Below are 26443 nucleotides of genomic sequence, written 5' to 3'. Positions count from 1 at the left end.
CCTTTTTAAAAACTTTTTATTTTGCAAAGTTGCAAACATAGTATAGAGTTCCTAAATACTCTTCACCTTGTTTCTCCTAAGGTTAACATCTTACATATATATTGAAGCCAGAAAATTAACATTCATATAGTACTGTTAACTAATCACCTTATTTGAATATTGCCTGTTTTCAGTGGAAAAAGTCTTTTTTCTTGGCCATGACTCATCCAGCATCCAACACTGCATTTAGTTGTATCTCCTTTGTTCCCTCCAGTCTATGACAGTTCTGTCTTTCTTTTTCATGATCTTGACATATTTGAAGACTACTAGTTTTGTAGAAGGTCCTTCCATTTGGGTTTTTTTTTTTAACATCTTTATTGGAGTATAATTACTTTACAATGGTGTGTTAGTTTCTGTTTTATAACAAAGTAAATCAGCTATACATACACATATATCCCCATATCTCCTCCCTCTTGTGTCTCCCTCCCACCCTCCCTATCCCACCCCTCTAGTTGGTCACACCACGCTGATCTCCCCATGCTATGTGGCTGCTTCCCACTATCCACTTTACATTTGGTAGTATATATAAGTCCCTGCCACTCTCTCACTTCGTCTCACCTTACCCTTCCCCCTCCCCGTGTCCTCAAGTTCATTCTCTACGTCTGAGTCTTTATTCCTGTTGCACGGACTTTTTCTCTAGTTGCGGTGAGAGGGGGCTACTCTTCGTTGTGGTGAGGGGGCTTCTCCTTGTGGTGGCTTCTCTTGTTGCGGAGGACAGGCTCTAGGCACGCCAGCTTCAGTAGTTGTGGCTCGCGGGCTCTAGAGCACAGGCTCAGTAATTGTGGCACTCGGGATTAGCTACTCCACGGCACGTGGGATCTCTCGGATCAGGGATCGAACCCATGTCCACTGCATTGGCAGGTGGATTCTCAACCACTGCGCCACCAGGGAAGCCCTGTGCTCTGGATTCTAACCCACCTGCCTTATAAGGAATGGTTCTCAAAGTGTGGTTCCCAGACTAGCAGCATCAGCACTCTAGGAACTTGTTACAAATGCAAATTCTCAGGCCCCACTCTAAACCTACTGAATCAGAAACTTTGGAGCTTGGGCCCAGCAATCTGTTTTGAACAAGGCCTCCAAGTGATTCTGACACTTGTTGAAGTTTGAGAACCTCAGCTCTGAGGGAGTATTTATCATTTATCCCCTTTCGCGTATCTTCAACTGCCTTCTTTAGTGAGACGGTTCCCTTGTCTGAAGAGCCTCCTACTTGATTGCTCCATGTACATTCTTGCACTTCTCCAGTCTACTCACCACACAAAACATATCTGATCATTTCATTCCCTGCTTAAGATAAACTAATACTTTAAGAAGGCCTCAAGGTTCTGCACACCTCTGAAGCCTGTTCTTTCTCCACTAGCTCTCCTTCTCTGTCTGCCAAGCAAGACCAGTCTCTCCCAACTTCCTGATCTTCCAATTTTCTAGGGCACCTAACCAACTTTGAAATTGTTATTCTTTCTGCCTGAATTACTCTTTGCCTGTTTCTTTTCCGAATTCCTACTTCTACTTTAAGTCTCAGCTTAAGCTTTCCTTACTTAGGGTGGCCTAACTTTACCCCTCAGTCTCAATTAGGTCTCTGTTAGATGCTCTTAGAGCACTCCACTTACCCTCTCATAATGTGCATCAAGCTTATAATTATTTACCATAAACGTCATGTCTATTTTCCTGGTCAGAGGGTAAGCTCCATTAGCGCAGGAATCATGATCTTATTTCCTATAATATTCCTAGTGCCTTGCTTTTAGTACAGGACCTTGCAGATAGTAAATGTGTAACCAAGCCTTTGCATACACTGGATCTCCCTCCAGAATGTTTTTTATTACCTTTAAACCCCTAGTGAAATCCTCCACATGCTTCAAGAAATAAGTTAAGCATCTCAGTGAAGTCCTCCCTGTACATACACATCACCTGCCTGCTCAGGAGGATCACGTCTTCTTTTGTGCTCCTACTGCTCGTAAATCAACTAATGCAATAATTATACACTATCATAAATACCCATCTTCATGCCTGAGTCTCCACTAGACTGTAAACTCCCTGAGGGCACAGATCATGTCTTGTTTACCTTTATCTCTCTAGCGCTTCGAAAAGTACCTGACATTTATAATAAATGTCCATAAATGTTTATGGGCATGTTGAACCTAACACTGTATCTCTAATATTGCACTGAAAGGTTTTTCCTTAATATTAAATCTGGGTTCCAATTCTAACTTTGTTATTCATTAGCTGTATGATCAAATTGTTTAACCTCTTTGGGCCTCAGTTTCCTCACTAGTAAAACGGGGCTAATAATACATACTTGGAAATATTGTTATGAGAATTAAACAAAATGACATAATATAACGATTAGCACACACAGTGCCTAGCATGCAGTAGCCTCCCTAGTATGGCTTCAACTTGATAGAGACAGCTAGGACAAAACAAATACAAAAATAAGTCACAGCAATCAAGGGAGAACGAGCACAGAGTGAGTCATTCCTTTTAATCATTCGCCCAGGAAGATCAACAATGAAGAAACATAATAAGCAGAATAAACTCTACCGGTGGTATCTCCCTTGGCATACAAAGCTTGGTAAGAATTCACCCGAGACCTCTTGGCTAATGGCCACATCCAGCTCCCCAGCCCGGCAGGTCAGGTCTTCATCTGCAATACCAGGCATGGTTACTTCAGAGTGGAATAGAAACTACCTCCTAAGGAATGTGTTTACAGGAGGGAGATGGGGGAGGAGGAGGAGAACTTGACTGCAACTACATCAATCAAGTGTTCTGCAATCTGGCAGAAAACACTGCAGAACTGTTGGTGGAGACTAACGCCCACACAACTGCACTCACCTGTAGCCAAGAGCCAGCTGAGACGAGATAATGAGCAGCTTTCTGCTTTTACCAAAACAGTGGTCAGACTTGCACGGAAAGAACGTCTCTGAGGTCAAATTACCTTGAACATCTGGGCAGCAGCACCTACTAAGATGACGCCAAGCAGCTTTATACCTACACTCCTCAGCCTAGGAGCACCGCCCACAAGCACCAGCTTCATAGCTCATGTATGTCCCAAATGTAAAAGCAGATTAAACCGCTTCTTTGCTCCTTATTCACAATACGCTTACCTCTGCAGAGCTAGTGGTATTCAGATCACCTTGCTCATTCATTTTAGAAGGCTGTGTCACTGTAGCTACTTCTTCACTGGGACTCTCTCTCTTCCGAAGCTTCCTGATGAAGCTCTGCTGGTCACTGGAAGATAAAGTAGGTCTGGGTGGAGTTCTGGGTGGGCTCTGCCTCCTCCAAGATACCCTGCTCCAAGCTAGCCCCAGAATATGTGGTACATCATCTTCAGGTAGAAAGTCCAGGTCATCTGCAGTTTGGAATTTTTTTAAAAACACCAGCACAGAATTGGAAGAGTCTGTCCTAAAAGCCTGGCAGCTCTGGGGCCTGCTGCAGTCTGCCTGAATGCACATCCCTTCTAACCACCAAAAGGCATGACAGGCGGAGTCCTGGCAGCAGGCAGCCCAACATGTCTGCAGAGAGGGGGTTCCTTCAAGAAGCCAGAGGTGATTTTCTCCCCCAGATCTCAGGCCAACTCCAAACTGTGTCTTCGCCTGCTGGCACCTGCTCTCCTTGGCATCTAAAAACAAAGAATGAAAACATTTAAAAATGAAATAAAAACAGAGACTACAGCTCTGTAAAGAGTCCTGAATTCTAACATTTGAGGCTGTTTTGAAGATTGGTTTTTAAGAGGGTGGGAAAGCTGTCTAGTAAGTGGAATAAAAGACACAAAAGAGAGAGTTTTTTGGCTCAGGATATTTTAGCTTGTAGAAGTACTGCTCCACATTCATCACTGGCTCCCCTTCTCAATGAGTCCCTTGCATGTAGACCTTTTAAACAGAACTCCAGTTCTTGAAACAGAAAAAACAAAACAAAAGAGCTCTTCTGATGGAAGTGTACTGAAGGATGGGGGCAGAGTCCCACCACTTGACCTCACATTCACCTCCAAGGCATTTCTCAGGGACAGTATGAAGATTATGGGACCAGAAGAGCAGCCAGCTGAAGAAGATGGAGTACTCTGCCCACTGAACTGGCAGCAACACAAACTGAGTACTCTTGATCTACTGCAGGATTCAGGTTCATCCATTCTCTAATCAATGGTTTACCAAAGTCAGGTGGTTTTGCATATCACAGCATCAACCAGAGCAGTAGTCAGTCAAGCTTACCAAAAATTTTAATCATGAGAGGTACTCTGCTAGAATGAACTTCTAAGTTCTAAGCCGTGTCATAATAAGAAATATTGGAGGCTAACACAACATTGTAAAGCAACCATAGTCCAATAAAAATTAATTAAAAAAAAGAAAAAGAATAAAGGAATAGAAGTACAACAGTGACGTACTGTGGTTAACCTAGATAACATGGTCCAAAATTCCGGCTAACGTCGCTTACAGATAAACTTTTGAGCCATTGAATGTTTTCAGGCATGGTATTAATTTTCCTGAAATATCACCTCATTTCTGTTTTCTTAGATGAAATAAAGTCAAAGCGTGTTATGAATTAAAGTTTTTATACAGAGTTCATTTTAAGGTCTTAGTTATATAGGTGTCTGTAACCAACTATGGTCAGGGTTATACAAAGCCAGAACCAGGATGAGGCAAGAGAGATGCCTCAGGCACACTCTTAGAGTGCTCACTCTTAGAGTCATGTAAGTGCAGGGCTGGTCTACCCTCACCTTTTTTTTTTTTTTTTTAATATTTATTTATTTGGTTACGTTGGGTCTTAGTTGCAGCATGCGAACTCTTAGCTGCTGCGTGTGGGATCTAGTTCCCTGACCAGGGATCGAACCCCGGCCCCCTGCATTGGGAGTGCAGAGTCTTAGCCAGTGGACCACCAGGGAAGTCCCAGCTTACCCCCATCTCGAGAGTGAGTGTTTCCTGAAATTTCATACCCTAGGTACCTCTTTCTTCACCCTAGCCCTAGCCCTGGGGTTATAACATAAAAATTTATTGTAGAATTACATATAGAAAATATGTAGTAGAATCAAACCACTGAATAGATGGATAGTCATGTCTGCATGTACACATAACTGAAAAAGGGCTATGACTGACTAAAGCAACAACTGGATAATCTGCCAAAGCCATCGTGACTCCCAGGAAACAATTACTAAATGTGGACACCAGTCAACTGAGAGATAAGAGAAAAACAGGCAGCCTTCTGGATTATGGAGTCAAGCACTATGGAAGCCAATCTGCCACTGTTCTTTCTTTCTTTCTTTTTTAAAATTTATTTATTTTTGGCTGCGTTGGGTCTTCATTGCTGCACGCAGGCTTTCTCTAGTCGCGGCGAGCAGGGGCTACTCCTTGTTGCAGTGTGCGTGCTTCTCATTGCGGTGGCTCCTCTTGTTGTAGAGCAAGGGCTCTAGGTGCGTGGGCTTCAGTAGTTGTGGCATGTGGGCTCAGTAGCTGTGCTCGCAGGCTCTAGAGCACAGGCTCAGTAGTTGTGGTGCACAGGCTCAGCTGCTCTGTGGCATGTGGGATCTTCCCAGACCAGGGATCGAACCCGTGTCCCCTGCATTGGCAGGCGGATTCTTAACCACTGTGCCACCAGGGAAGTCCCTGCCATTGCTCTTTAAACAAAAAGAGAGAAACATGGGCACCAACCTAACATCAGACAAGACAATTTAGAGGCCAGAAAAAAACAGAACTTACTTAAGAAAAGATGAATAAATAGAAACTATGAAAAAAATGAAGTTACCAAGAGCTATGGAAATGTTCCTCATTTCCTCATCCACTTTCCTAAGCAATAACCAATGGTATGAATCTTGGTAACAGCTGAGTGTACAGAGTTTGTTGAAATCAGTAAATTGTTACATCAGTAACTACTTTCAGTTACCTTTATATCAACTTTCCATCATTCTTCTCAGAAAGTCTCTCATATTTAATATAGTGAAAAGGTCCACAAAGATGAAAATAGCTTGCAGTTTTCTATAAGCCACTATTTTATTTAAATTTTTTTAATGTACTGTAACCTCCACTTCTGCCCTTGAAGGAGAAATTGCCATAGGACTTGCTTTTCTACCATGAGAAACTAAAAAACTAGACAAAATATATGAAACAATTGTTTTTGGACACTGAACAACATGTGGTCTGGGGCTGTGATCCCAGAGAGAAAGGAAATAAACAAGGGTGAGCCCTAGGACCACCTTGGCTTTCCGTTTACAGGATAGGCATGCTGCAGACTGTGTAACAGGAAGAACCCAAGCAGAGTAGCGTGGTCTTGCTGAGTTGAGGAAACAGAGTTCAGGGTGACTATGATAGCTAGAGACTACCGGAAAGGAGGAAGCTACACAGAGAAAGACCTCCAGACAGCTGGACAGTGGTTCCCTGGTATAATACTAATTTACACCAAGTGTAGGTTAAAACTGCATGAAAGTTTAGAAAGTATTTTGAACTAAATGAAACTGAAAACAGAACATGTTAAAATTAGTGGGATGCAGTTAAAGCAACGTTTAGAGGGACATTTATAGCTTTAAATGCTTATTTTGGAAAAGAAGAAAAGTCTAAAATCAATGATCTAGAAAGACACATAGGGAGAATGCCATGTGATGACAGAAGCGGAGATTGAAATGATACAGCTGCATGGCAAGGAAAGTCAAGGACTGACAGTGATCACCAGAAGCTAGGAAGAGTCAAAGAAGGATTCTACTCAGAGTCTCAGAAGGAAACAACCCTGCCAACACCTTGATTTTGGACTTCTAGCATCCAGAACTATTGGTCTAAGCAGTGTTCTCTGCCCTTGCATGGAAGAATACTTCAGAAGACAGATGGCTCCAAGACTACCAAGAGCCTGGATCTAGGGATCCTTGACATTTGGGGATGAGGCTATGGCCTCTACCCAGATTGAATGAAGATACCTGGATGCCATTCAATGGACCTGTACAGAGATATGATGTTGGAAATCTATAGGAATCTGTTGTCATGGGGCTTTTCTCTCTTTCAAACCAAAATTAATAGCCCAACTGGAGCAAGGGGCAGAGCCCTGGATGGAAGTGTGAGAAGTTCCACCAGGTACCTGTGCAGTCCAGGTGTACTGATTCGAAACAAAGATGTCAGCCCTAAAGCAAAATACTTCTGAACTGTCTGCTCTGAAAGGGCAAACAAAAAGTGTCATAGTTGATATAGGCCTGAAGTGGGAGGACAGAAGCTCCATAGAGAAGTAGTACTATAATGTAGGAAAGTCTTCAAATTCCTCCTTTATTAGACACCAGAGATATCATACTGGTAAGAAATCCCATAAACATAAACAATGTTTGATAGCCATTATGAGCAGCTCATTTCTTTTAATCATCATAAAATTCACATAAGAAAACAACTTTATAGATGTACTGAATGTGGGAAATTCTTCAAGAAGCACTCAACAATTATTAATCATTAGAGAATTCATTCTAGAGAAAAACCCTATAAATGCAATGCATGTGGAAAAGCTTTCAGAAAGAACTCTATCCTTTTAGGTCATCAGAGAATTCAGACCAGTCAGAAATCCTTACAAATGTAAAGACTGTGAGAAAGTCTTTGCTCAGAAGGTAGCCCTTACTCATCATGAGAGAATATGTAGTGGACAAAGGCCTTTTGTATGTAATGAATGTGGGAAAGCTTTCAGGGATAACGCAACTGTGTTGGAACATAAGAAAATCCATACTGATGAGAAACCATACTGGTATGATGAATGCAGAAAAGGCTTTAGGAAGAGCTCAACTCTTATTACTCATCAAAGATGCATACAGGAGAGAAACCCTATAGCTGTAGTAAATGTGGAAAATCTTTCAGGTATACATCCTTTGCTGGACATCAGAAGACTCATAGTGGAAATAAACCCTACTGATGTAATGACTGTGGGAAAGCCCATATGAAGAGCTAGCTCAGTTTTTATTGGACATCAGAGAAGCCATACCAGAGAAAAGTCTTGTAAACAAAATTAATATAGGAAGACTTTTCCCCAAAGTTCAGCCCTTAAACAACATAAGATAATTCATAGCAAAGAAAGAGCCATGAAATGTAGTTATTGTGGTAAATCACATAGAAGTAGTTTATTCCTTCTGAGCATCAAAGAGAAGACATTCAATAAATTATACATCTAACAAAAATATTCTGTATACCTCTATCCTGGAGAACTTCCCACTTGTGAGGACTTCATTATAGTAATAGTTTGTACTGTAAAATATTTGAAGAACCTAAATGTCTATCAATATAGAAATAGTTACTACAGAATACTATACAGCAAGTGAAAAGAATTAGGTAGAGTTCTGTATACAGCCAAAGAAATATCCCCACGATACCTTGTTAAGTTAAAAAAGCAAGTTGCAGAAAATTTATATATTATGGTCTTATTTATATTCTTTAAAATGAAGCTTTTTTGTTTGTAGATATATGCATTCAAAAAGATCTGGAAAAATAAAGGCCAAACTTTAACAGGAAAAAAAACAATGATCTTATGCTTTCATCATAAAAGACAGAAAAAAAAAAAGAGTAAAATATATCCAAGATAAGCAGAGAAAGGTAAAGATAAGCGTAACCACTGAAACAGAAAACAAACAAAAAACAACAGAGAAAAATCAATGAAACCAAAATCTGGTTGTTTTTGAAAGGTCAATAAAACTGATAAAGCTCCAGTCAGACTGATGACAGAAAAAAAGAGAAAAGTTACAAATTGACAATATCAGGAATGAAAGAAGGGTTATCATTACTGATTTATTAAACCAGGGGAGCCAACTACGGCCCAAGGGCCAACTCCAGCTGCTGCCTATTATAGTAAATAAAGTTTCACTGGAACATAGTCACATTCATTTATTTATGTATTACCTATGGCTGCTTCTGTTCTAATGGCAGAGTTAAGTACCTGCAATAGAGTTATCTTAAGACCAGTAAAGCCTAAAATATTTACTATCTGGCCCTTTAAGAAAGTTTGCCAACCCCTGGTGTAAGAGAATATACTTTTGTTTGACTTACTATTTACTACTGAGTAGAGCCTAAATTTAGATGTTAACTTATAGAAGAGATAAGTTCCAAATGACTTTGATTTTTATAGAGATGCAAATTATTTCTGTCTGGTGTGAAGGATAACCTCAAAGCTTTAACTAATAAGGAGCCCTTACTTCCCATCTAGCTATTATCCTTATCTCCTTACTCATTCATCCATTCAAAAAAAAATTTTTTTTAGCTTTTTTTTGGCCGCACTGAGCAGCATGTGGGATCTTAGTTCCCTGACCAGGGATTGAACCCGAGCCCCCTGCAGTGGAAGTGCGGACCCTTAACCACTGGACCGCCAGGGAAATCCCCAACAAATATTATTGAGCATCTGTTCCATGCTATGTATCTCTTTGATGGAGCTTATAATTTAGATGGGGGAGACAGTGATTAAACAGACATAATAAACATAGAACTACAAACTAATGGAGTGCTATGAAGGAAAGAAATTCAGTCTTTACAGAATAAAGGTAGCTAACTTTGGAACTTATTTATCAGATACATTATCATATATGTGACATGATATCAAACATAGTTACTGTACATTGTTTGATGAAAAATATTGGAAATAACTTACACATCCCTCAACAGAGAACTGGTTAAACAAACTAAGGAAGATTTATGCAGTTGCTGGGATGAATAAGGCCACTCTCTATAGTCCTGATATGAAATGATGTCCAGGAAACATTAAAACATTATGTGGAAAAAGAAAGGTGCATAGCAATGTGTACAGTATGCTACAATTTGTGTGTGGGGAAAAAAGAATACAATTTGTGTGTGTGTGTGTGTGTGTGTGTGTGTATGCATAGACTATTTTTGGAAGAATATTCAAGAAACTGGCATGGTTGCCTTTAGGAGGGGAAACTAGGTAGATGAGAGACTTGTTTGTTCACTAAATACCCTTTTATACCTTTTGAATTTGTACAATGTATATGTATTATATCTGGAAAAATAAATTTTAAAAATATTAAAATTTTCAATGGTTTCACTCCCTTGAATGAATCAAAATCCTTAACATAACCTAAAAAGATCTTGTATGATCTGGACCCTGCCTACCTTTCTAGCCCCACCTTATATCATGCTCTCCCTCCTTCATCATGTTCCACCACCAGACTTCATTCATTCTTCAAATGGACCACGCTCCCTCTCCTAACTGGGCTTTGTACATGCTGCCCCCGCTATTTGGAATTTTCTTGCCTCCTTTCCTTAACCAGTTAACTCCTCATAGGAGGTTGCAGTTCAACCATCATTTCCTCAGAGAAGAAATGTTAAGACAGGTCTTAACTCCGTGCTAAGACAGGTCTCTCTAGTACACCCTTTGGGTCCTGTTGCCTCTCTCCTTCAAAGTAATCATAGCACTTATAAAGTTACATGTATTTGTGTGATCATCTGTTCAATGTCCTTCCCCCACAGCTTCACTGTAAGCTCCAGGATGACAGGACCACATCTGGCTCCCCCCCCCCACCACTGTATCTCCAATTCTAGCATAGGACTCGGCACATTACATTGTAGGTGATCAAAAACGCTTTTTGAATGAATGCACAAATAAATGCATGTATGCATGAAGGAAGTATTGAAAGAATGAACAAAGGAACTGTCAGATGGCCAGGTACTGAGAGGGTCATACTGAAGACATCCAGGCTGATGGCAGGATTTATTTTTTATTATTATTATTTTTTTGGCTGATTGGGTCTTCGTTGCTACGTGCAGGCTTTCTCTAGTTGCAGCAAGCAGGGGCTGCTCTTCATTGTGGTGGCTTCTCTTGTTGTGGAGCATGGGCTCTAGGCGTGCAGCCTTCAGTAGTTGTGGCTTGCAGGCTCAGTATTTGTGGCACACGGGCTTAGTTGCTCTGCGGCATGTGAGATCTTCCTGGACCAGGGCTCGAACCCATGTCCCCTGGATTAGCAGGCAGATTCTTAACCACTGCGCCACCAGGGAAGCCCTGATGGCAGAACTTTGAAAAGAGACGAGGCCCATATGCCACAATAAATGAGAGAGGGTGAATGACAGTTGGTAGGTGAGTAATGATTAGGGCTAAGAAGTGTTATAAACCTCAAAAAGAAGAAGTTTTTACATGGAAGTGGAGGAGTAACGTTCAAGAAATGACAGTGAGGAGTCAGATCCACCTCCAAACTCAGAGGTAAATGGGATATGGGAGAATGAGCAACCACTGCCTGCAGGCTAGAGAGAAATATGTATTTCCCCAAGAGAAAGCCAGGTCTCAGAACATTCTCTCTATCCAATGTCCTGACTGACGAATTAGAGTATAGAGAGGGTTTAGTAACTCAGTGGATTCTTGTCACAGTTAAAAAGTTAGGAAGGGAGGGGTGGTAAGTGCCAGTGAGTTGAAAAGCACAAATTTATATGGGAACGTCAAATCAGACTCACACAAATCGTAATGGTTAAGGCACTCCACAGCAAGAAAGAAAGAAGATGGAAAAATATGATGAGGAACTGATGACAGGAATGGCTGCCTATCCATCCTTGGTATAAAATGGTGAAAGCTTTCAGGCAAGTTACGGAGGATGTCTTACCAATGGAATGCGGGGGAGAGGGGAACATATTTAGACTCCAGGGAAATGGTCAAGGGGATTTATGGACATTACAAGGTCGAAGAGAAGGTAGCAAAAAATTCTAATTCCCTAGTTGTTACCAGCAGCTCTGGTTAAATTAAGATCTTGAAAGAGGAGGAGATAAAAGCAGGTGGGGAGGACTTCTTTCGCTTCCATGGCTCCGCAAAGAATGTCGCATAAGCTATACAACTATCTGGTAGTATAAAAGAGAAATGTTTCATAACCCAAACATTCTCCCTGCTTTGTGAGGTGACCTGGAAGCCTCAGTTACAGATCTCATCCACTACTCTGGGCTGGAGAGAACATATTCAATGAGGGAAGGAACAACCTGCGGGTTCATACAGGATGTTCCAGACTCTCCCTACTTCACTTATACCTCTTGATTTCCATATTCTTAAAAGTATTACTGGGCTTCCCTGGTGGCGCAGTGGTTAAGAATCTGCCTGCGAATGCAGGGGACACAGGTTCGAGCCCTGGTCTGGGAAGATCCCACATGCCGCGGAGCAGCTGGGCCCTTGCACCACAACTACTGAAGCCCACGCGCCTAGAGCCCGTGCTCCGCAACAGGAGAGGACACCGTAATGAGAAGCCTGCACACTGCAACGGAGAGTAGCCCCCGCTCGCCACAACTAGAGAAAGCCCGCACGTAGTAACGATGACCCAACACAGCCAAAAATAAAAATTAAAAAAAGTATTAGTGGGCTTCCCTGGTGGCGCAGTGGTTGGGAGTCCACCTGCCGATGCAGGGGACATGGGTTCGTTCCTGCCCCGGTCCGGGAAGATCCCACATGCCACGGAGTGGCTAGGCCCATGAGCCATGGCCGCTGAGCCTGTGTGTCCGGAGCCTGTGCTCCGCAACGGGAGAGGCCACAACAGTGAGAGGCCCATGTACAGAAAAAAAAAAAAAAAAAAAAGTATTAGTAAAGCTTAGTAATGGGTAAGATCTCTGATTCTTATGAGTCTTATCTGACAATCTGATCCTTTGTATTAGCTCAAAGGAATAGAGCCTGGGAGAGAACAGATGATCAGAAGCACTTATATCTTCAACAGTGACCAGGAATAACTGATGAGGAACTGATGACAGGTAATGTCTGGGGGAGGTTAGCTGGCTTCAGTGTTGCTAAAAAAATTAATCCCAATAGTTCCCAATAAGGGGAGGAGGTACTCTGATCTGTTAGTTCATATGTTCAGTTAATGGGAATTTGAGGGTTTTTTTAAATTAAATGTTATTTAATGTTGCTCCATTATGTGTTCAATAACAAAAATGCGGGAGAGGGAGCAGTTCTTTTTCATCTATTCAGTGGATCATAATTCTTCCTCTTAGACTAAAAGACAAGGGTTCTAGTTTCAGCTCTAGATCTATCATTTACTAGTAATTTAACCTCTGAAAAGTAATTTAACTTCTCTGAGATTCAGTTTTCATTATTGTTACTCTTGAGAAAAAGGATGCATTAGAGGAGGAAGCAGGGAAGCAGTGGAAGAGTCAATATTGGATTCTACAAGTAACTTGGATAAAAGGTAAGATGAAAATAAGCTCCAGTTTTAGATCAGTTCCTCTCCTGCCCACACGGCCATAGCCTGGCTCTGCTCCCAGGGCCTAAACAAAAGTAATACTAAATCCTTATACCAAAAAGGGCTTACGGTTGGTAGAATCTTAGACTTTTCCTTTGGGAAAGTCTAGAACTCACTGTTAGTAGGAGCACACAGAAAGCTTACCCAGGGTGAAAACGAAGGCAGAGCCAATCCCTTTCTTTCTAAAGTCTTGACAAAGCAGAGAATACAGGTCTCTCATATGAATTACCTGAAGGATCCCCAAAACAGGAGGCTCTGGAACTAACAATGCTTACTTAACATTACCACCTCTCAAAAGACAGAATTCTAATAATCTGGCACAAAATCTAGACCAGGTTTCATAATTCCAAGCAGCAGAGTAGAAAAGCCTATAGAATATAAGAATTACTGCCAGAAGGAAATTCATCAAATACTTTTAGAAAGCTGTGAACAACTCTGGAAATATTTAGACAGTGCTGTTGCCTCCAGCATTCTTAAATCTCAGGTAACAAGCTTGACTTCTCCAGCTAACTTGGAAACTGTGCTGGCTGGCAACCAAGAAGGAAGTAGAGACAGAATGCCTGCTATCTTAGGAACTATACAGTTAAGGTCATTTGGGAATTCATACTTTAACCAAATTCATCAAATGGTATCCCAGTGGGAGGTCTGAGATGGTGGGAATGGGAGTAGAGAGAATGCCCCACTGGTATTATCTGAAAAAAAAAAGCAGCTGATAAATCTCCTGGGAACTGGGGGTGGGGGGTGCAGGGGGAACCAAGTTTCTGTGGAAAACTATACACGGTTAGGATATTTTATAGGCAAAATTTGCACGTACTTTTTTCTTGGGGGGGTGAATTGCATTTTTATTTTCAATTAAGGTATCAAAGCACTTCCACTGATTATGAATATAGGCAATAAATCACAGTAGTATCAGATGTGTGACTTTGTCACCAAGGGAAACCATAGATGTTCTCGTGTTCCAATTGTCACATCTCAAAATAACATTAAAATTACAGTAGTTATCAGACCTAAAGCTACATCTTTTTTGTTATTACTAGAGCACACATACTGCTGTATCACAAATTAGGCCTCTGAATATTATGCTAACTGTATATGACAAATTGGTTAATTTTCTGTTTTCATTAACTCTTTTATTGGAGTATAATTGCTTTACAATCTTGTGTTAGTTTCTGCTGTACAATGAAGTGAATCAGCTATATGTATACATATATCTCCTCCCTCTTGGACCTCCCTTCCACCCATCTCCCATCCCACCTATCCAGGTCATCAGAGCACCGAGCTGAGCTCCCTGTGCTATACAGCAGGTTCCCACTAGCCACCTATTTTACACATGGTAGTGTATATATGTCAGTCTTAATCTCCCAATTCGTCTACCCCCTCACCTCCCTGGTGTCCACATGTCTGTTCTCTATGTCTGCATCTCTATTCCTGCCCTAGAAATAGGTTCATCTGTACTATTTTTCTTTTTAAAAATTTCTCTGTCTACCTATCTATTTATTTATGGCTGCGTTAGGTCTTTGTTGCTGCATGTGGGCTTTCTCTAGTTGCAGTGAGCAGGGGCTACTCTTCGTTGTGGTGCACGGTCTTCTCACTACGGTGGCTTCTTCCACTGCGGAGCACAGACTCTAGGAGTGCAGGCTTCCATAGTTGTGGCACGCAGGCTCAGTAGTTGTGGCTCGTGGGCTCTAGAGCGCAGGCTCAGTAGTTGTGGAACATGGGCTTTGTTGCTCTGCAGCATGTGGGATCTTCCCGGATCAGGGATCGAACCCATGTCCCTTGCATTGGCAGGCAGATTCTTAACCACTGCACCACCAGGGAAGTCCTGTACTATCTTCCTAGATTTCACATATATGCATTAATATACAATATTTGTTTTTCTCTTTCTAACTTACTTCACTCTGTATGACAGACTCTAGGTCCATCCACATCTCTACGAATAACCCAATTTCACTCCTTTTTATGGTTAATATTCCATTGCATATATGTACCACATCTTCTTTATCCATTCATCTGTCATTGGACATTTAGGTTGTTTCCATGTCTTGGCTATTGTAAATAGTGCTGCAGTGAACACAGGGGGTACATGTGTCATTCTGAATTATGGTTTTTCTCAGGGTATATGCCTAGTAGTGGGGTTGCTGGGTCATGTGGTAGATCTATCTTTAGTTTTTTAAGGAACCTCCATACTGTTCTCCATAGTGGCTGTATCAATTTACATTCCTACCAACTGTGCAAGAGGGTTCCCTTTTCTCCACACCCTCTCCAGCATCTACTGTTTGTAGATTTTTTGATGGTGGCCATTCTGACTGGTGTGAGGTGATACCTCATTGTAGTCTTGATTTGCATTTCTCTAATAATTAGTGATGCTGAGCGTCTTTTCATGTGTCTCTTGGCCATCTGTATGTCTTCTTTGCTGAAATGTCTATTTAGGTCTTCCGCCCATTTTTTGATTGAGTTGTTTATTTTTTTGATATTGAGTTCCATGAGCTGTTTGTATATTTTGGAGATTAATCCTTGTCCGTTGCTTCATTTGCAAATATTTTCTCCCATTCTGAGGGTTGTCTTTTTGTCTTGTTTATGGTTTCCTTTGCTGTGCAAAAGCTTTTTTTTTTTGGTAGGTTCCCTCTATGCCCACTTTCTGGAGAGTTTTTACCATAATTGGGTATTGAATTTTGTCAAAAGCTTTTTCTGCATCTATTGAGATGATCACATGGTTTTTATTCTTCAATTTGTTAATATGGTGTATCACACTGATTGATTTGCGTATATTGAAGAATCCTTGCATCCCTGGGATAAATCCCACTGATTATGGTATATGATCCTTTTAATGTGTTGTTGGATTCTGTTTGCTAGTATTTTGTTGAGGATTTTTGAATCTATATTCATCAGTGATATTGGTCTGTAATTTTCTTTTTTTGTAGTATCTTTGTCTGGTTTTGGTATCAGGGTGATGGCGGCCTCACAGAATGAGTTTGGGAGTGTTCCTTCCTCTGCAATTTTTTGGAAGAGTTTGAGAAGGATGGGTGTTAGCTCTTCTCTAAATGTTCGACAGAATTCACCTGTGAAGCCATCTGGTCCTGGACTTCTGTTTGTTGGAAGATTTTTAATCACAGTTTCAATTTCATTACTTGTGATTAGTCTGTTCATATTTTCTATTTCTTCCTGGTTCAGTCTTGGAAGGTTATACCTTTCTAAGAATTTGTCCATTTCTTCCAGGTTGTCCATTTTATTGGCATAGAGTTGCTTGTAGTAGTCTTTTAGGATGCTTTGTATTTTTGCGGTGTCTGTTGTAACTTCTCCTTCTTCATTTCTAATTTTATTGATTTGAGTCCTCTCCCTCTTTTTCTTGATGAGTCTGGCTAATGGTTTATCAATTTTGTTTATCTTCTCAAAGAACCAGCTTTTAGTTTTATTGATCTTTGCTATTATTTTCTTTGTTTCTATTTCATTTATTTCTGCTCTGATCTTTATGATTTCTTTCCTTCTGCTAACTTTGGGTTTTGTTTGTTCTTCTTTCTCTAGTTCTTTTAGGTGTAAGGTTAGATTGTTTATTTGAGATTTTTCTTGTTTCTTGAGGTAGGCTTGTATAGCTATAAACTTCCCTCTTAGAACTGCTTTTGCTGCAACCCATAGGTTTTGGATTGTCGTGTTTTCATTGTCATTTGTCTCTAGGTATTTTTTGATTTCCTCTTTGATTTCTTCAGTGATCTCTTGGTTATTTAGTAATGTACTGTTTAGCCTCCATGTGTTTGTATTTTTTATGTTTTATTCCCTGTAGTTCATTTCTGATCTCACAGCGTTGTGGTCAGAAAAGATGCTTGATATGATTTCAATTTTGTTAAATTTACTGAGGCTTGATTTGTGACCCAAGATGTGATCTATCCTGGAGAATGTTCCATGCGCACTTGAGAAGAAAGTGTAATCTGTTGTTTTGGGATGGAATGTCCTATAAATATCAATTAAATCTATCTGGTCTATTTTGTCATTTAAAGCTTCTGTTTCCTTATTTACTTTCATTTGGGATGATGTCCATTGGTGTAAGTGAGGTGTTAAAGTCCCCCACTATTATTGTGTTACTGTCGATTTCCTCTTTTATAGCTGTTAGTGGTTGCCTTACGTATTGAGGTGCTCCTATGTTGGGTGCATGTATATTTATAATTGTTATATCTTCTTCTTGGGCTGATCCCTTGATCATTATGTAGTGTCCTTCCTTGTCTCTTGTAACATTCTTTATTTTAAAGTCTATTTTATCTGATATGAGTATTGCTACTCCAGGTTTCTTTTGATTTCCATTTGCATGGAATACCTTTTTCCATCCCCTCACTTTCAGTCTGTATGTGTCCCTAGGTCTGAAGTGGGTCTCTTGTAGACAGCATATAGGTGGGTCTTGTTTTTGTATCCATTCAGCAAGCCTGTGTCTTTTGGTTGGAGCATTTAATCCATTCATGTTTAAGGTAATTAGCGATATGTATGTTCCTATGACCATTTTCTTAATTGTTTTGGGTGGGGTTTTTTGTAGGTCCTTTTCTTCTCTTGTGTTTCCCACTTAGAGAAGTTCCTTTAGCATTTGTTGTAGAGCTGGTTTGGTGGTGCTGAATTCTCTTAGCTTTTGCTTGTCTGTAAAGCTTTTGATTTCTCCATCGAATCTGAATGAGATCCTTTCTGGGTAATCTTGGTTGTAGGTTCTTCCCTTTCATCACTTTAAGTATATCATGCCACTCCCTTCTGGCTTGTAGAGTTTCTGCTGAGAAATCAGCGTTAACCTTATGGGAGTTCCCTTGTATGTTGTCATTTTTCCCTTGCTGCTTTCAATAATTTTTCTTTGTCTATAATTTTTGCCAATTTGATTACCATGTGTCTCGGCGTGTTTCTCCTTGGGTTTATCCTATATGGGACTCGCTGAGCTTCCTGGACTTGGGTGACTATTTCCTTTCCCATGTTAGGGAAGTTTTCAACTGTAACCTCTTCAAATATTTTCTCTGGTCCTTTCTCCCTCTCTTCTCCTTCTGGGACCCCTATAATGTGAATGCTGTTGCGTTTAATGTTGTCCCTGAGGTCTCTTAAGCTGTCTTCATTTCTTTTCATTCTTTTTTCTTTATTCTGTTCTGCAGCAGTGAACTCCCCCATTCTGTCTTCCAGGTCACTTATCCGTTCTTCTGCCTGAGTTATTCTGCTATTGATTCCTTCTAGTGTAGTTTTCATTTCAGTTATTGTGTTGTTCATCTGTTTGTTCTTTAATTCTTCTAAGTCTTTGTTAAACCTTTCTTGCATCTTCTTGATCTTTGCCTCCATTTTTTTTCCGAGGTCCTGGATCATCTTCACTATCATTATTCTGAATTCTTTTTCTGGAAGGTTGCGTATCTCCACTTCATTTAGTTGTTTTTCTGGGGTTTTATCTTGTTCCTTCATTTGGTACATAGCCCTCTGCCTTTTCATCTTGTCTATCTTTCTGTGAATGTGGTTTTTGTTCCACAGGCTGCAGGACTGTAGTTCTTGCTTCTGCTGTCTGCCCTTCTGTGGATGTGGCTTATTGTGTGCAAAAGGTTTTAAGTTTCATTAGGTCTCATTTGTTTATTTTTCTTTTTATTTTCATTACTCTAGGAGATGGGTCAAAAAAGATCTTGCTGTGATTTCTGTCAAAGCATGTCTTTCCTATGTTTTCCTCTAAGAGTTTTATAGCATCCTGTCTTACATTTAGGCCTTTAATCCATTTTGAGTTTATTTCTGTGTATGGTGTTTGGGAGTGTTCTAATTTCATTCTTTTACATGTAGCTGTCCAGTTTTCCCAGCACCACTTATTGAAGAGGTTGTCTTTTCTCCACTGTATATCTTTGCCTCCTTTGTCATAGATTAGGTGACCACAGGTGCATTGGTTTATCTCTGGGCTTTCTATCCTGTACCATTGATCTATATTTCTGTTTTTGTGCCAGTACCACACTGTCTTGATTACTGTAGCTTTGTAGTATAGTCTGAATTCGGGGAGCCTGATTCCTCCAGCTCCCTTTTACTTTCTCAAGATTGATTTGGCTATTCAGGGTCTTTTGTGTTTCCATACAAATTGTAAAAATTTTTGTTCTAATTCTGTGAAGAATGCCACTGGTAATTTGATAATGACTGCACTGAACCTGTAGATTGCTTTGGGTATTACAGTCATTTTGATAATATTGATTCTTCCAATCCAAGAACATGGTATATATCTCCACCTGTTTGTGTCATCTTTGATTTCTTTCATCAGTGTTTTATAGTTTTCTGAGTATAGGTCTTTTGCCTCCTTAGGTAGGTTTATTCCTAGGTATTTTAATCTTTTTGTTGTGATGGTAAATGGGATTGTTTCCTTAATTTCTCTTTCTGATCTTCTGCTGTTAGTGTATAGGAATGCAAGAGATTTCTGCGCATTAATTTCGTATCCTGCAACTTTATCAAATTCATTGATGACTAGTTTTCTGGTGGCATCTTTAGGATTTTCTATGTACTGTATCATGTCATCCACAAACAGTGACAGTTTTACTTCTTCTTTTCCAATTGGGATTCCTTTTATTTCTTTTTCTTCTCCGATTGCCATGGCTAGGACTTCCAAAAGTATGTTGAATAAGAGTGGTGAAAGGGGACATCCTTGTCTTGTTCCTGATCTTAGAGGAAATGCTTTCAGTTTTTCACCATTGAGAATGATATTTGCTGTGGGTTTGTCGTATATGGCCTTTATTATGTTCAGATAGGTTCCCCCTATTCCCACTTTCTGGAGAATTTTTTCATAAATCGGTGTTGAATTTTGTCGAAAGCTTTTTTCTGCATCTATTGAGATGATCATATGGTTTTTATTTTTTAATTTGTTAACATGGTGTATCAAACTGATTGATTTGTGTATAATGAAGAATCCTTGCATTCCTGGGATAAATCCCACTTGATCATGGTGTATGATCCTTTTAATGTGTTGTTAGATTCTGTTTGCTAGCACTTTGTTGAGGATTTTTGCATCTATGTGCATCAGTGATATTGGTCTGTAATTTTCTTTTTTTGTGGTATCTTTGTCTGGTTTTGGTATCAAGGTGATGGCGGCCTCATAGAATGAGTTTGGGAGTGTTCCCCCCTCCACAATATTTTGGAAGAGTTTGAGGATAGGTATTAGCTCTTCTCTAAATTTTTGATAAAATTCGCCTGTGAAGCCATCTTGCACTTACTTTTAACATTCACTGAAACTAAAACTCTTTTCTTGAAATTTCACAATTTTACAATATGGTCAAGAATCCATTCAAAGCATTCCTTTGGTAATTATACCTGCAATGAATTATTACCAAGCAGCAAGGCAAAAGCTTTAAATTTGGTGCTTCAGGCAGTGACTGAACTATGGCTCCACACCACCTGTCTTCCTGAAGCTATCATCAGAAGTATGCATTCTCTCAGAAGCAGTAGGTCTCAGCCAACATGGATGCCATATGAAAATGAGACCAGCAGGCATATTATCCATCCCAAAAACAACTCACAGGAACTGTTCAAAAACAAACCACCTCAGGGGGCGGCCTCCACCTTCCTTTTGACTATCAGCATGTCTGTCACCTGCACACCCACTAATAAACAAATACAAAAATGGTTCCATGTTACTCTCCACACCAGTTCTCTCCTGCAGGGGGTAAGCATATTCAGAAAGCAAGGCAGAGGGAGTAACTAAATCCTTTGAAGGTCACAATCAGGTATGAAGTTTGGAAAAAGCCAGGGTAATGACCATTCCCCTCTCTCTTCCTTTTCAAAAGGGCCAATACTTTTTTCCTCCACTGCATACAAGTTAGATTGAAAGGTGGCAGTAGCCTCACAAAGCAGTCCTTAGAAAAGAAAATAATTACTATCGCCTTTGCTGTGTGCCTAGCTTTGTTAAGAGCACAGTTTGTTAAATGTTATGGTTTAGGTGATTTGTTGGAACTAAACTACTGCTAAAGAAGAATCAGTAATCTTTAAGTCCATATTCTGACTCCTTTCCCTTGACTGGAAAGTTTCCATTTTTCCCAAAGACCATTCTGATCAAAGGCAAAGGCTCCGTGGAACTAGCTGCCCACCAGGTACCTTTCAGCCGCTATTCACATTAACTCTTGATTGTCTGCTAGGTGGAAAAACCAGCTTCCAAGGACTTGATCACAAAACCTGAGCCTTTTAGCACTTCTCTAGTTAAGAATACTTAGAAGAGTAAGCTCTCATCTATAAGACTGTCAATAAAGAAGCCTCAAAGGTACTGGATTGCAGCAAACTGCTGAGGTGAAAAACAGTACCTTAACGTCTCCTTAGAGGAGGGCAATATTTACAGGCAAAAGAGGGGGGAAATGTTCTTTTAATCTACCTATAACTGTACTTTACAGATTAAAGGAACTATGAAAACCACCCTCATTTAATCTTGGTTTAATAAGAAAATACATCCAGCCTCCAAAGTGAGGTTGGAGGTTCATACAGAACCCTCAGAAAATTACATTAAAAATTTTATATCCAGAAGATAATCCCATACCAAGATTAACACCCTTATTCCATCTCACCCCATATTCTGACCCCCACCCCACAAGTCTGGTTAAGACTTTGGCCTCTGAAATAAGACTGCCTGGGTTTTAATATCAATCCAATCAACTTACCAGCTGTGTCATCTTGGGTCAAATATCTTGGTTTCTTCATGTGTAAAAATAGGAATGATAACAGGTTCATAATAGATATAAAAGGAGATAAGCTATGCAAAGTACTTAACACAATGCCTGGCATGTAGTTAAAGCTCAGTAATTCTCAGCTGCCATTACTTTTTGTTGTCGTTACTGCACTTCATTTCAGCTCAGGCACCACTTCTTCCAGAAAGTCTTCCTTGAAACCTTCACCCAAGATTCCTCTCATCTGCATATCCTACATATACCTCTACTATGGCATTTCTCTCACTGGATCATATTCATTTGTCTACCTCACACACTCTGCCCTCTTTAAGTGCTAGGGTTGTATCCTGTACCTCTGTATTTGTAGGCCCAGCAAAATGCTTGGCACATAGTAGGCATTCAAAGAATTATGTGTTAATTTTTAAAGTTTACCCAACATTTAAATTAATTTACGTTTGTTTTTTTTTTAACTAACAAAATCTGGCAAAAGATATCAGTTCTAATATGGAATTACTTAAGTTTTAGTCAGATTCTTAATGTTATTTCATTTCCTTGGCTAAAAGAAGGGAGGGACAGGAGAGAAAAGCAAAGTTCCCAGTTCACTAAGAAATGGGAAAGAGCTTTTTGAATCAAATTGGGGAGAGCAATGAATGGGAGGTATGATGGGAGATGTGCAAAATGAGAAACTAACAAAAAGCCAAATGGATTAAAAAGAGATAAAGGAATCTAACATAACCAGCTAGGAAACAGCCTTTCCTGCCTAAACACTGAACTGAAAAATCTTTTCAAATCACAAAGCAATCTTTCCTCATGAAAGGACCAACCAAATTTTAGTTCCCTGAGCTATCTATTTCAGACCACTCCACTTCATCCAAAGGCAAGACAGGCTTTCACCATGGAACTTTCAGAACAAAGCAACAGTGGAGAATAGCTTCCCAGTTCACCCAGGCAAATATTCATCCATCACTGATGACATCTAGATCCATTCAATTTCCCTTCTCCTGAGTAATGAGGAAAAGTAAAAGAAAAAAACACATCTAAGTTCTGGTCACCTGGATGAAAAATGTAAACCAGTCTATCACAATTCTAATGCCTTTAATTTCTACCTGATACTTATTAGTAAATCAGAAGTTTGCCTTAATTGGATATGGTTGCTATAAAGTTTCAAAAGACCTATCTGTTAAGGTTTAGTCCAAAGCCATTTTCACAACCAAGTCATAAGTGAGAGTACTAATCGAAACACTGGTATAGCTGAAAATAGCTCTCCTACCATAAAGTCACCTGCTCAGAACTGAGCCAGTCATCAAGGGCTTTATAATATTTAAAAGCAGATTGAAGGCAAATGAGTAAACCATGTACTTAAAAAACAAAACAAAACAAAAAAAAACTGTGACTGGGGGTTACAATGCTGCATATAATATTCTCAGAATCTGCTGCTTTGCTTTTTCTCCCACCACTTTATGACTAAAAGACTGGAGAATCCTGTCAGCAAGGAGAGCACGCCTCCAAGCCACAGCATGAAGGAGCCCACACCTCTCTATGAAACACTGTCTTTGTACTTCAAAAAGCACAGGTATCAAATGATAACAGATAAACTTTGGCCTGTAAATAAAAGTGGTCCTAACAAGAAAGACTTTTTTTTTCTAAAGAGAAAAGCCCCAGGATATGATGTCATTAATCTAGCAATTCCCTATATAGCCCACTTGTAGATGTTATTGTTAAGAACCTGCAGTTGGGGGGCTTCCCTGGTGGTGCAGTGGTTGAGAGTCCGCCTGCCGAGGCAGGGGACACGGGTTCGTGCCCCGGTCCGGGAAGATTCCACATGCCGTGGAGCGGCTGGACCCGTGAGCCATGGCCGCTGAGCCTGCGCGTCCGGAGCCTGTGCTCCGCAACTGGAGAGGCCACAGCAGTGAGAGGCTCGCGTACCGCAAAAAAAAAAAAAAAGAACCTGCAGTTGATTCCTGTCTCTGACTGCAGGGCTGATAAATTATTTGCATTCACAATCACACCAACCTTCTTTGTAAATCCACACAATAAACCTTGAAACAGAGCACTGTTTTGTTTCAGGAGAAGGTTTTTTGGGGTTTTGGTGGGGTATTCTTTTTTTTTGGTTTTCTTTTCTTTCCTTTCCTTTTCTTTTTTTTTGCTGGCTGGTTTTGTTGTTTCTAAAGAGAAGGTCATTTAGAGGGCTGAAGCAGAGATATGTAAATTAAATAAAACAGCAGTAAGCTTGAGAAGAAATAAGGAAATAATATAGCAAACCATGAAGTGTTACTTCAGCAGATATGGCCAATAGAGGAAAATTTTATGTCAATTTATCCATTAAAAATCTCTCTTTTTGGAGTATTATGTAAGTCTCATAAAAAAAAAAAAAACCTGCAGTGGGCTGAACTGGGACATGCGAGGACTCAATACAACCAAGCTTCAGATACTTAAATATCTCATACCACTCTTTGCTTATAACAAATAAAATGCAGAGCTACAGATGCTTTCTCATCTGTGTGTAAATGAAAGCGAAACTGTACGAGTAGTTAGTATTCTTAGAATTTTTAAGAGCCAGTTTATTTAAATTAAATCAAAGCCAATCTGTATCTGTACAGAAATAAAAATAAAATTTTCTTAGGGCTCTTATTCTCTAGACTTTACAGAGCTGTATATACTCTTCCCTCCACCCCTCCCTCTGTGATAAAGAAATGAAAGAGCTCTGCAGGTTAAAAACCACTTCAAATGAATCCGAGAGAAGGAAGTTCAAAGGGATTAGAATATCCTTGTCTCACCAGTCTGCTATAGAGTAGGGTTCAGCTCTTCCCTGCCCCACTCTTTGTGCTCCCATAACACATCGTGGAGTTTATCATGCTTTTTTATGCTTCTACATCTATCTCTGCCTCCATAGCGTGAACACTCTGATAGCAGGAACCAGGTTTTATTTAGCCAGGGACAGTCCTTGTTGACAGGAATTGTATGTACATAACACCTAGATACTAATTATCATTAAGTGATTTGAATTAAGCATCCTAGAGAAGGTATTAAAAATGCGGTAAGCATATTTTAAGGCACTGAATATGACCACACATATAAAGCACCAGAGATCACAAATATTAGAAAATTGTAATCTAGTTAGTCATCAACATAGCCTAGCACTGACATTCAGATAATCTGGCATTGTTTGGTTTATTTACTGCAGATGTGTGGCTTTCAATAACTTCATTTTTATGACATGTACACACACGCGCGCACACACACACACACACACACACAATCATTCTTTCTCCTATACTTCCATCTTCAAGTTGATTGTAATTCACACATTCCACACAATGTGTGACAGAAATAAAAATCTTGGCAAAACGGTCAACAAACATTCCTTACTATCCAATTATCTAGTACAGACTCTGTCTAGCCACAGAGAAACTGGCCTTTCCTTATCCTCACCTGTAAAATGGCAATATTTCTCTGCTGCTTAAAAGTGACATTAATTCTAGGCAGGGCAACAAGGATGCCCAAATGCGCCTGGTCTCTCTGTCTCTCTCTCTCACACACACATACACACACCCCGCAAAGGCACACAGAGAAACCCCTAAAGACACACCACACACAGAGGGCCTTCATTCTTTGCCTCTCCCTCCCTCCTGACAGAGGCAGCCGCCGCCACGTGAGACACAAAGGAGTGGGGGCGGAAGAGCTCAATCAAAACAGCTTGGGGAAGGAAAGAAGGTATGCTCATCAGCGAAAGTCTCCGTGGAAAAGCCAGAAAACCTTCCCTTCCAGCCTGACTATCCTGGGCAAATAACCTTGCTCAAGATCTACTTACTTGAGCTCAGAGGTCAAGCCCTCCCTTAAACCTTTCTGAGAAGGGGTAATATGAAAATTCACCCCATTATTTCAAAAGTGCATTATGAGAAATGTCAGGGTGCAGTTTATACACATACTCTGGGGAGCATAGCTGAGAGCAATTTTGAAAACCAAGCAGTTAGACAGGAAGAGCCAGGAGCTTCTGTCAGGCTGGGTCAGGGCCTTTGCAAGAACAGAATATCTCCCTTCTACTAGGTCCAGAGATGGTTGGTGCCATGGCGGCCTCCAGTAACTGAGCAGAGCAAGCAAGCTCTCACAAACAGAACTTCCCCAGCGATACGCCTGAAACTACAGCCTCAGATTCACAGTGGTCATCTCTGGCAATGGGATTCGCAGGATGTAGTTATCTCTATCTGGAATAATCGTTTCCTAAACTTTCTACATTAAGCATGTGTGACTTTTAAAATCAAAAAGGAAAGGGTTAAAGAGGAAGGGAGGGAGGGAGGGAGGGAGGGAGGAAGGAAGCAAGCTAGAGCAGCCAGAGAGATGGAAGAAGTAGAATGCACAGGCAGAAGAGAAGCTTGGCACTGCTTCAGCACAGGGGGCTGTTTTCCTTCAGGCCAAAAGCCACAGACTGACCCAGCAGGATGCAACTTTCTCAGGTGGAACCTAGCTCTTCAGCTTCTCTCTACAAGGTTGCTTCATTTATTCTGATTAAGACTCATTCATTCTACCAGGCCTATTTCCATAAGCTTCCAGCTGACTCAGGTTGCCCACAGTTAAGGACAATAAGCACTGAGTTGTATAAAAAAAACAAAAAACAAAAAAACCAGAGGAACCCTTTCTTAATAGGCAGAAT

The 26443-nt window shown here is 40.3% G+C and overlaps 1 protein-coding gene across 2 annotated transcripts in view; it reads right to left on the bottom strand.

Moving 5' to 3' along the window:
- KIAA0319L (KIAA0319 like) overlaps window positions 1–26443 on the bottom strand; it is a 109525-nt gene that overhangs the window by 66989 nt on the left and 16093 nt on the right. For both annotated transcript variants that reach the window (XM_030869523.2, XM_030869514.2), the window contains exon 3: window positions 3135–3649. In XM_030869523.2, coding sequence (XP_030725383.1) covers window positions 3135–3649 — 515 coding nt within the window. The remainder of the gene's footprint in view (window positions 1–3134; window positions 3650–26443) is intronic.

This window comes from Globicephala melas, chromosome 1, assembly GCF_963455315.2.
Source record: "Globicephala melas chromosome 1, mGloMel1.2, whole genome shotgun sequence".
NCBI classification, from domain to species: domain Eukaryota; kingdom Metazoa; phylum Chordata; class Mammalia; order Artiodactyla; family Delphinidae; genus Globicephala; species Globicephala melas.
Note: the sequence above shows the minus strand (reverse complement) of the source record. Positions and strands in the feature narration are given on the sequence as shown.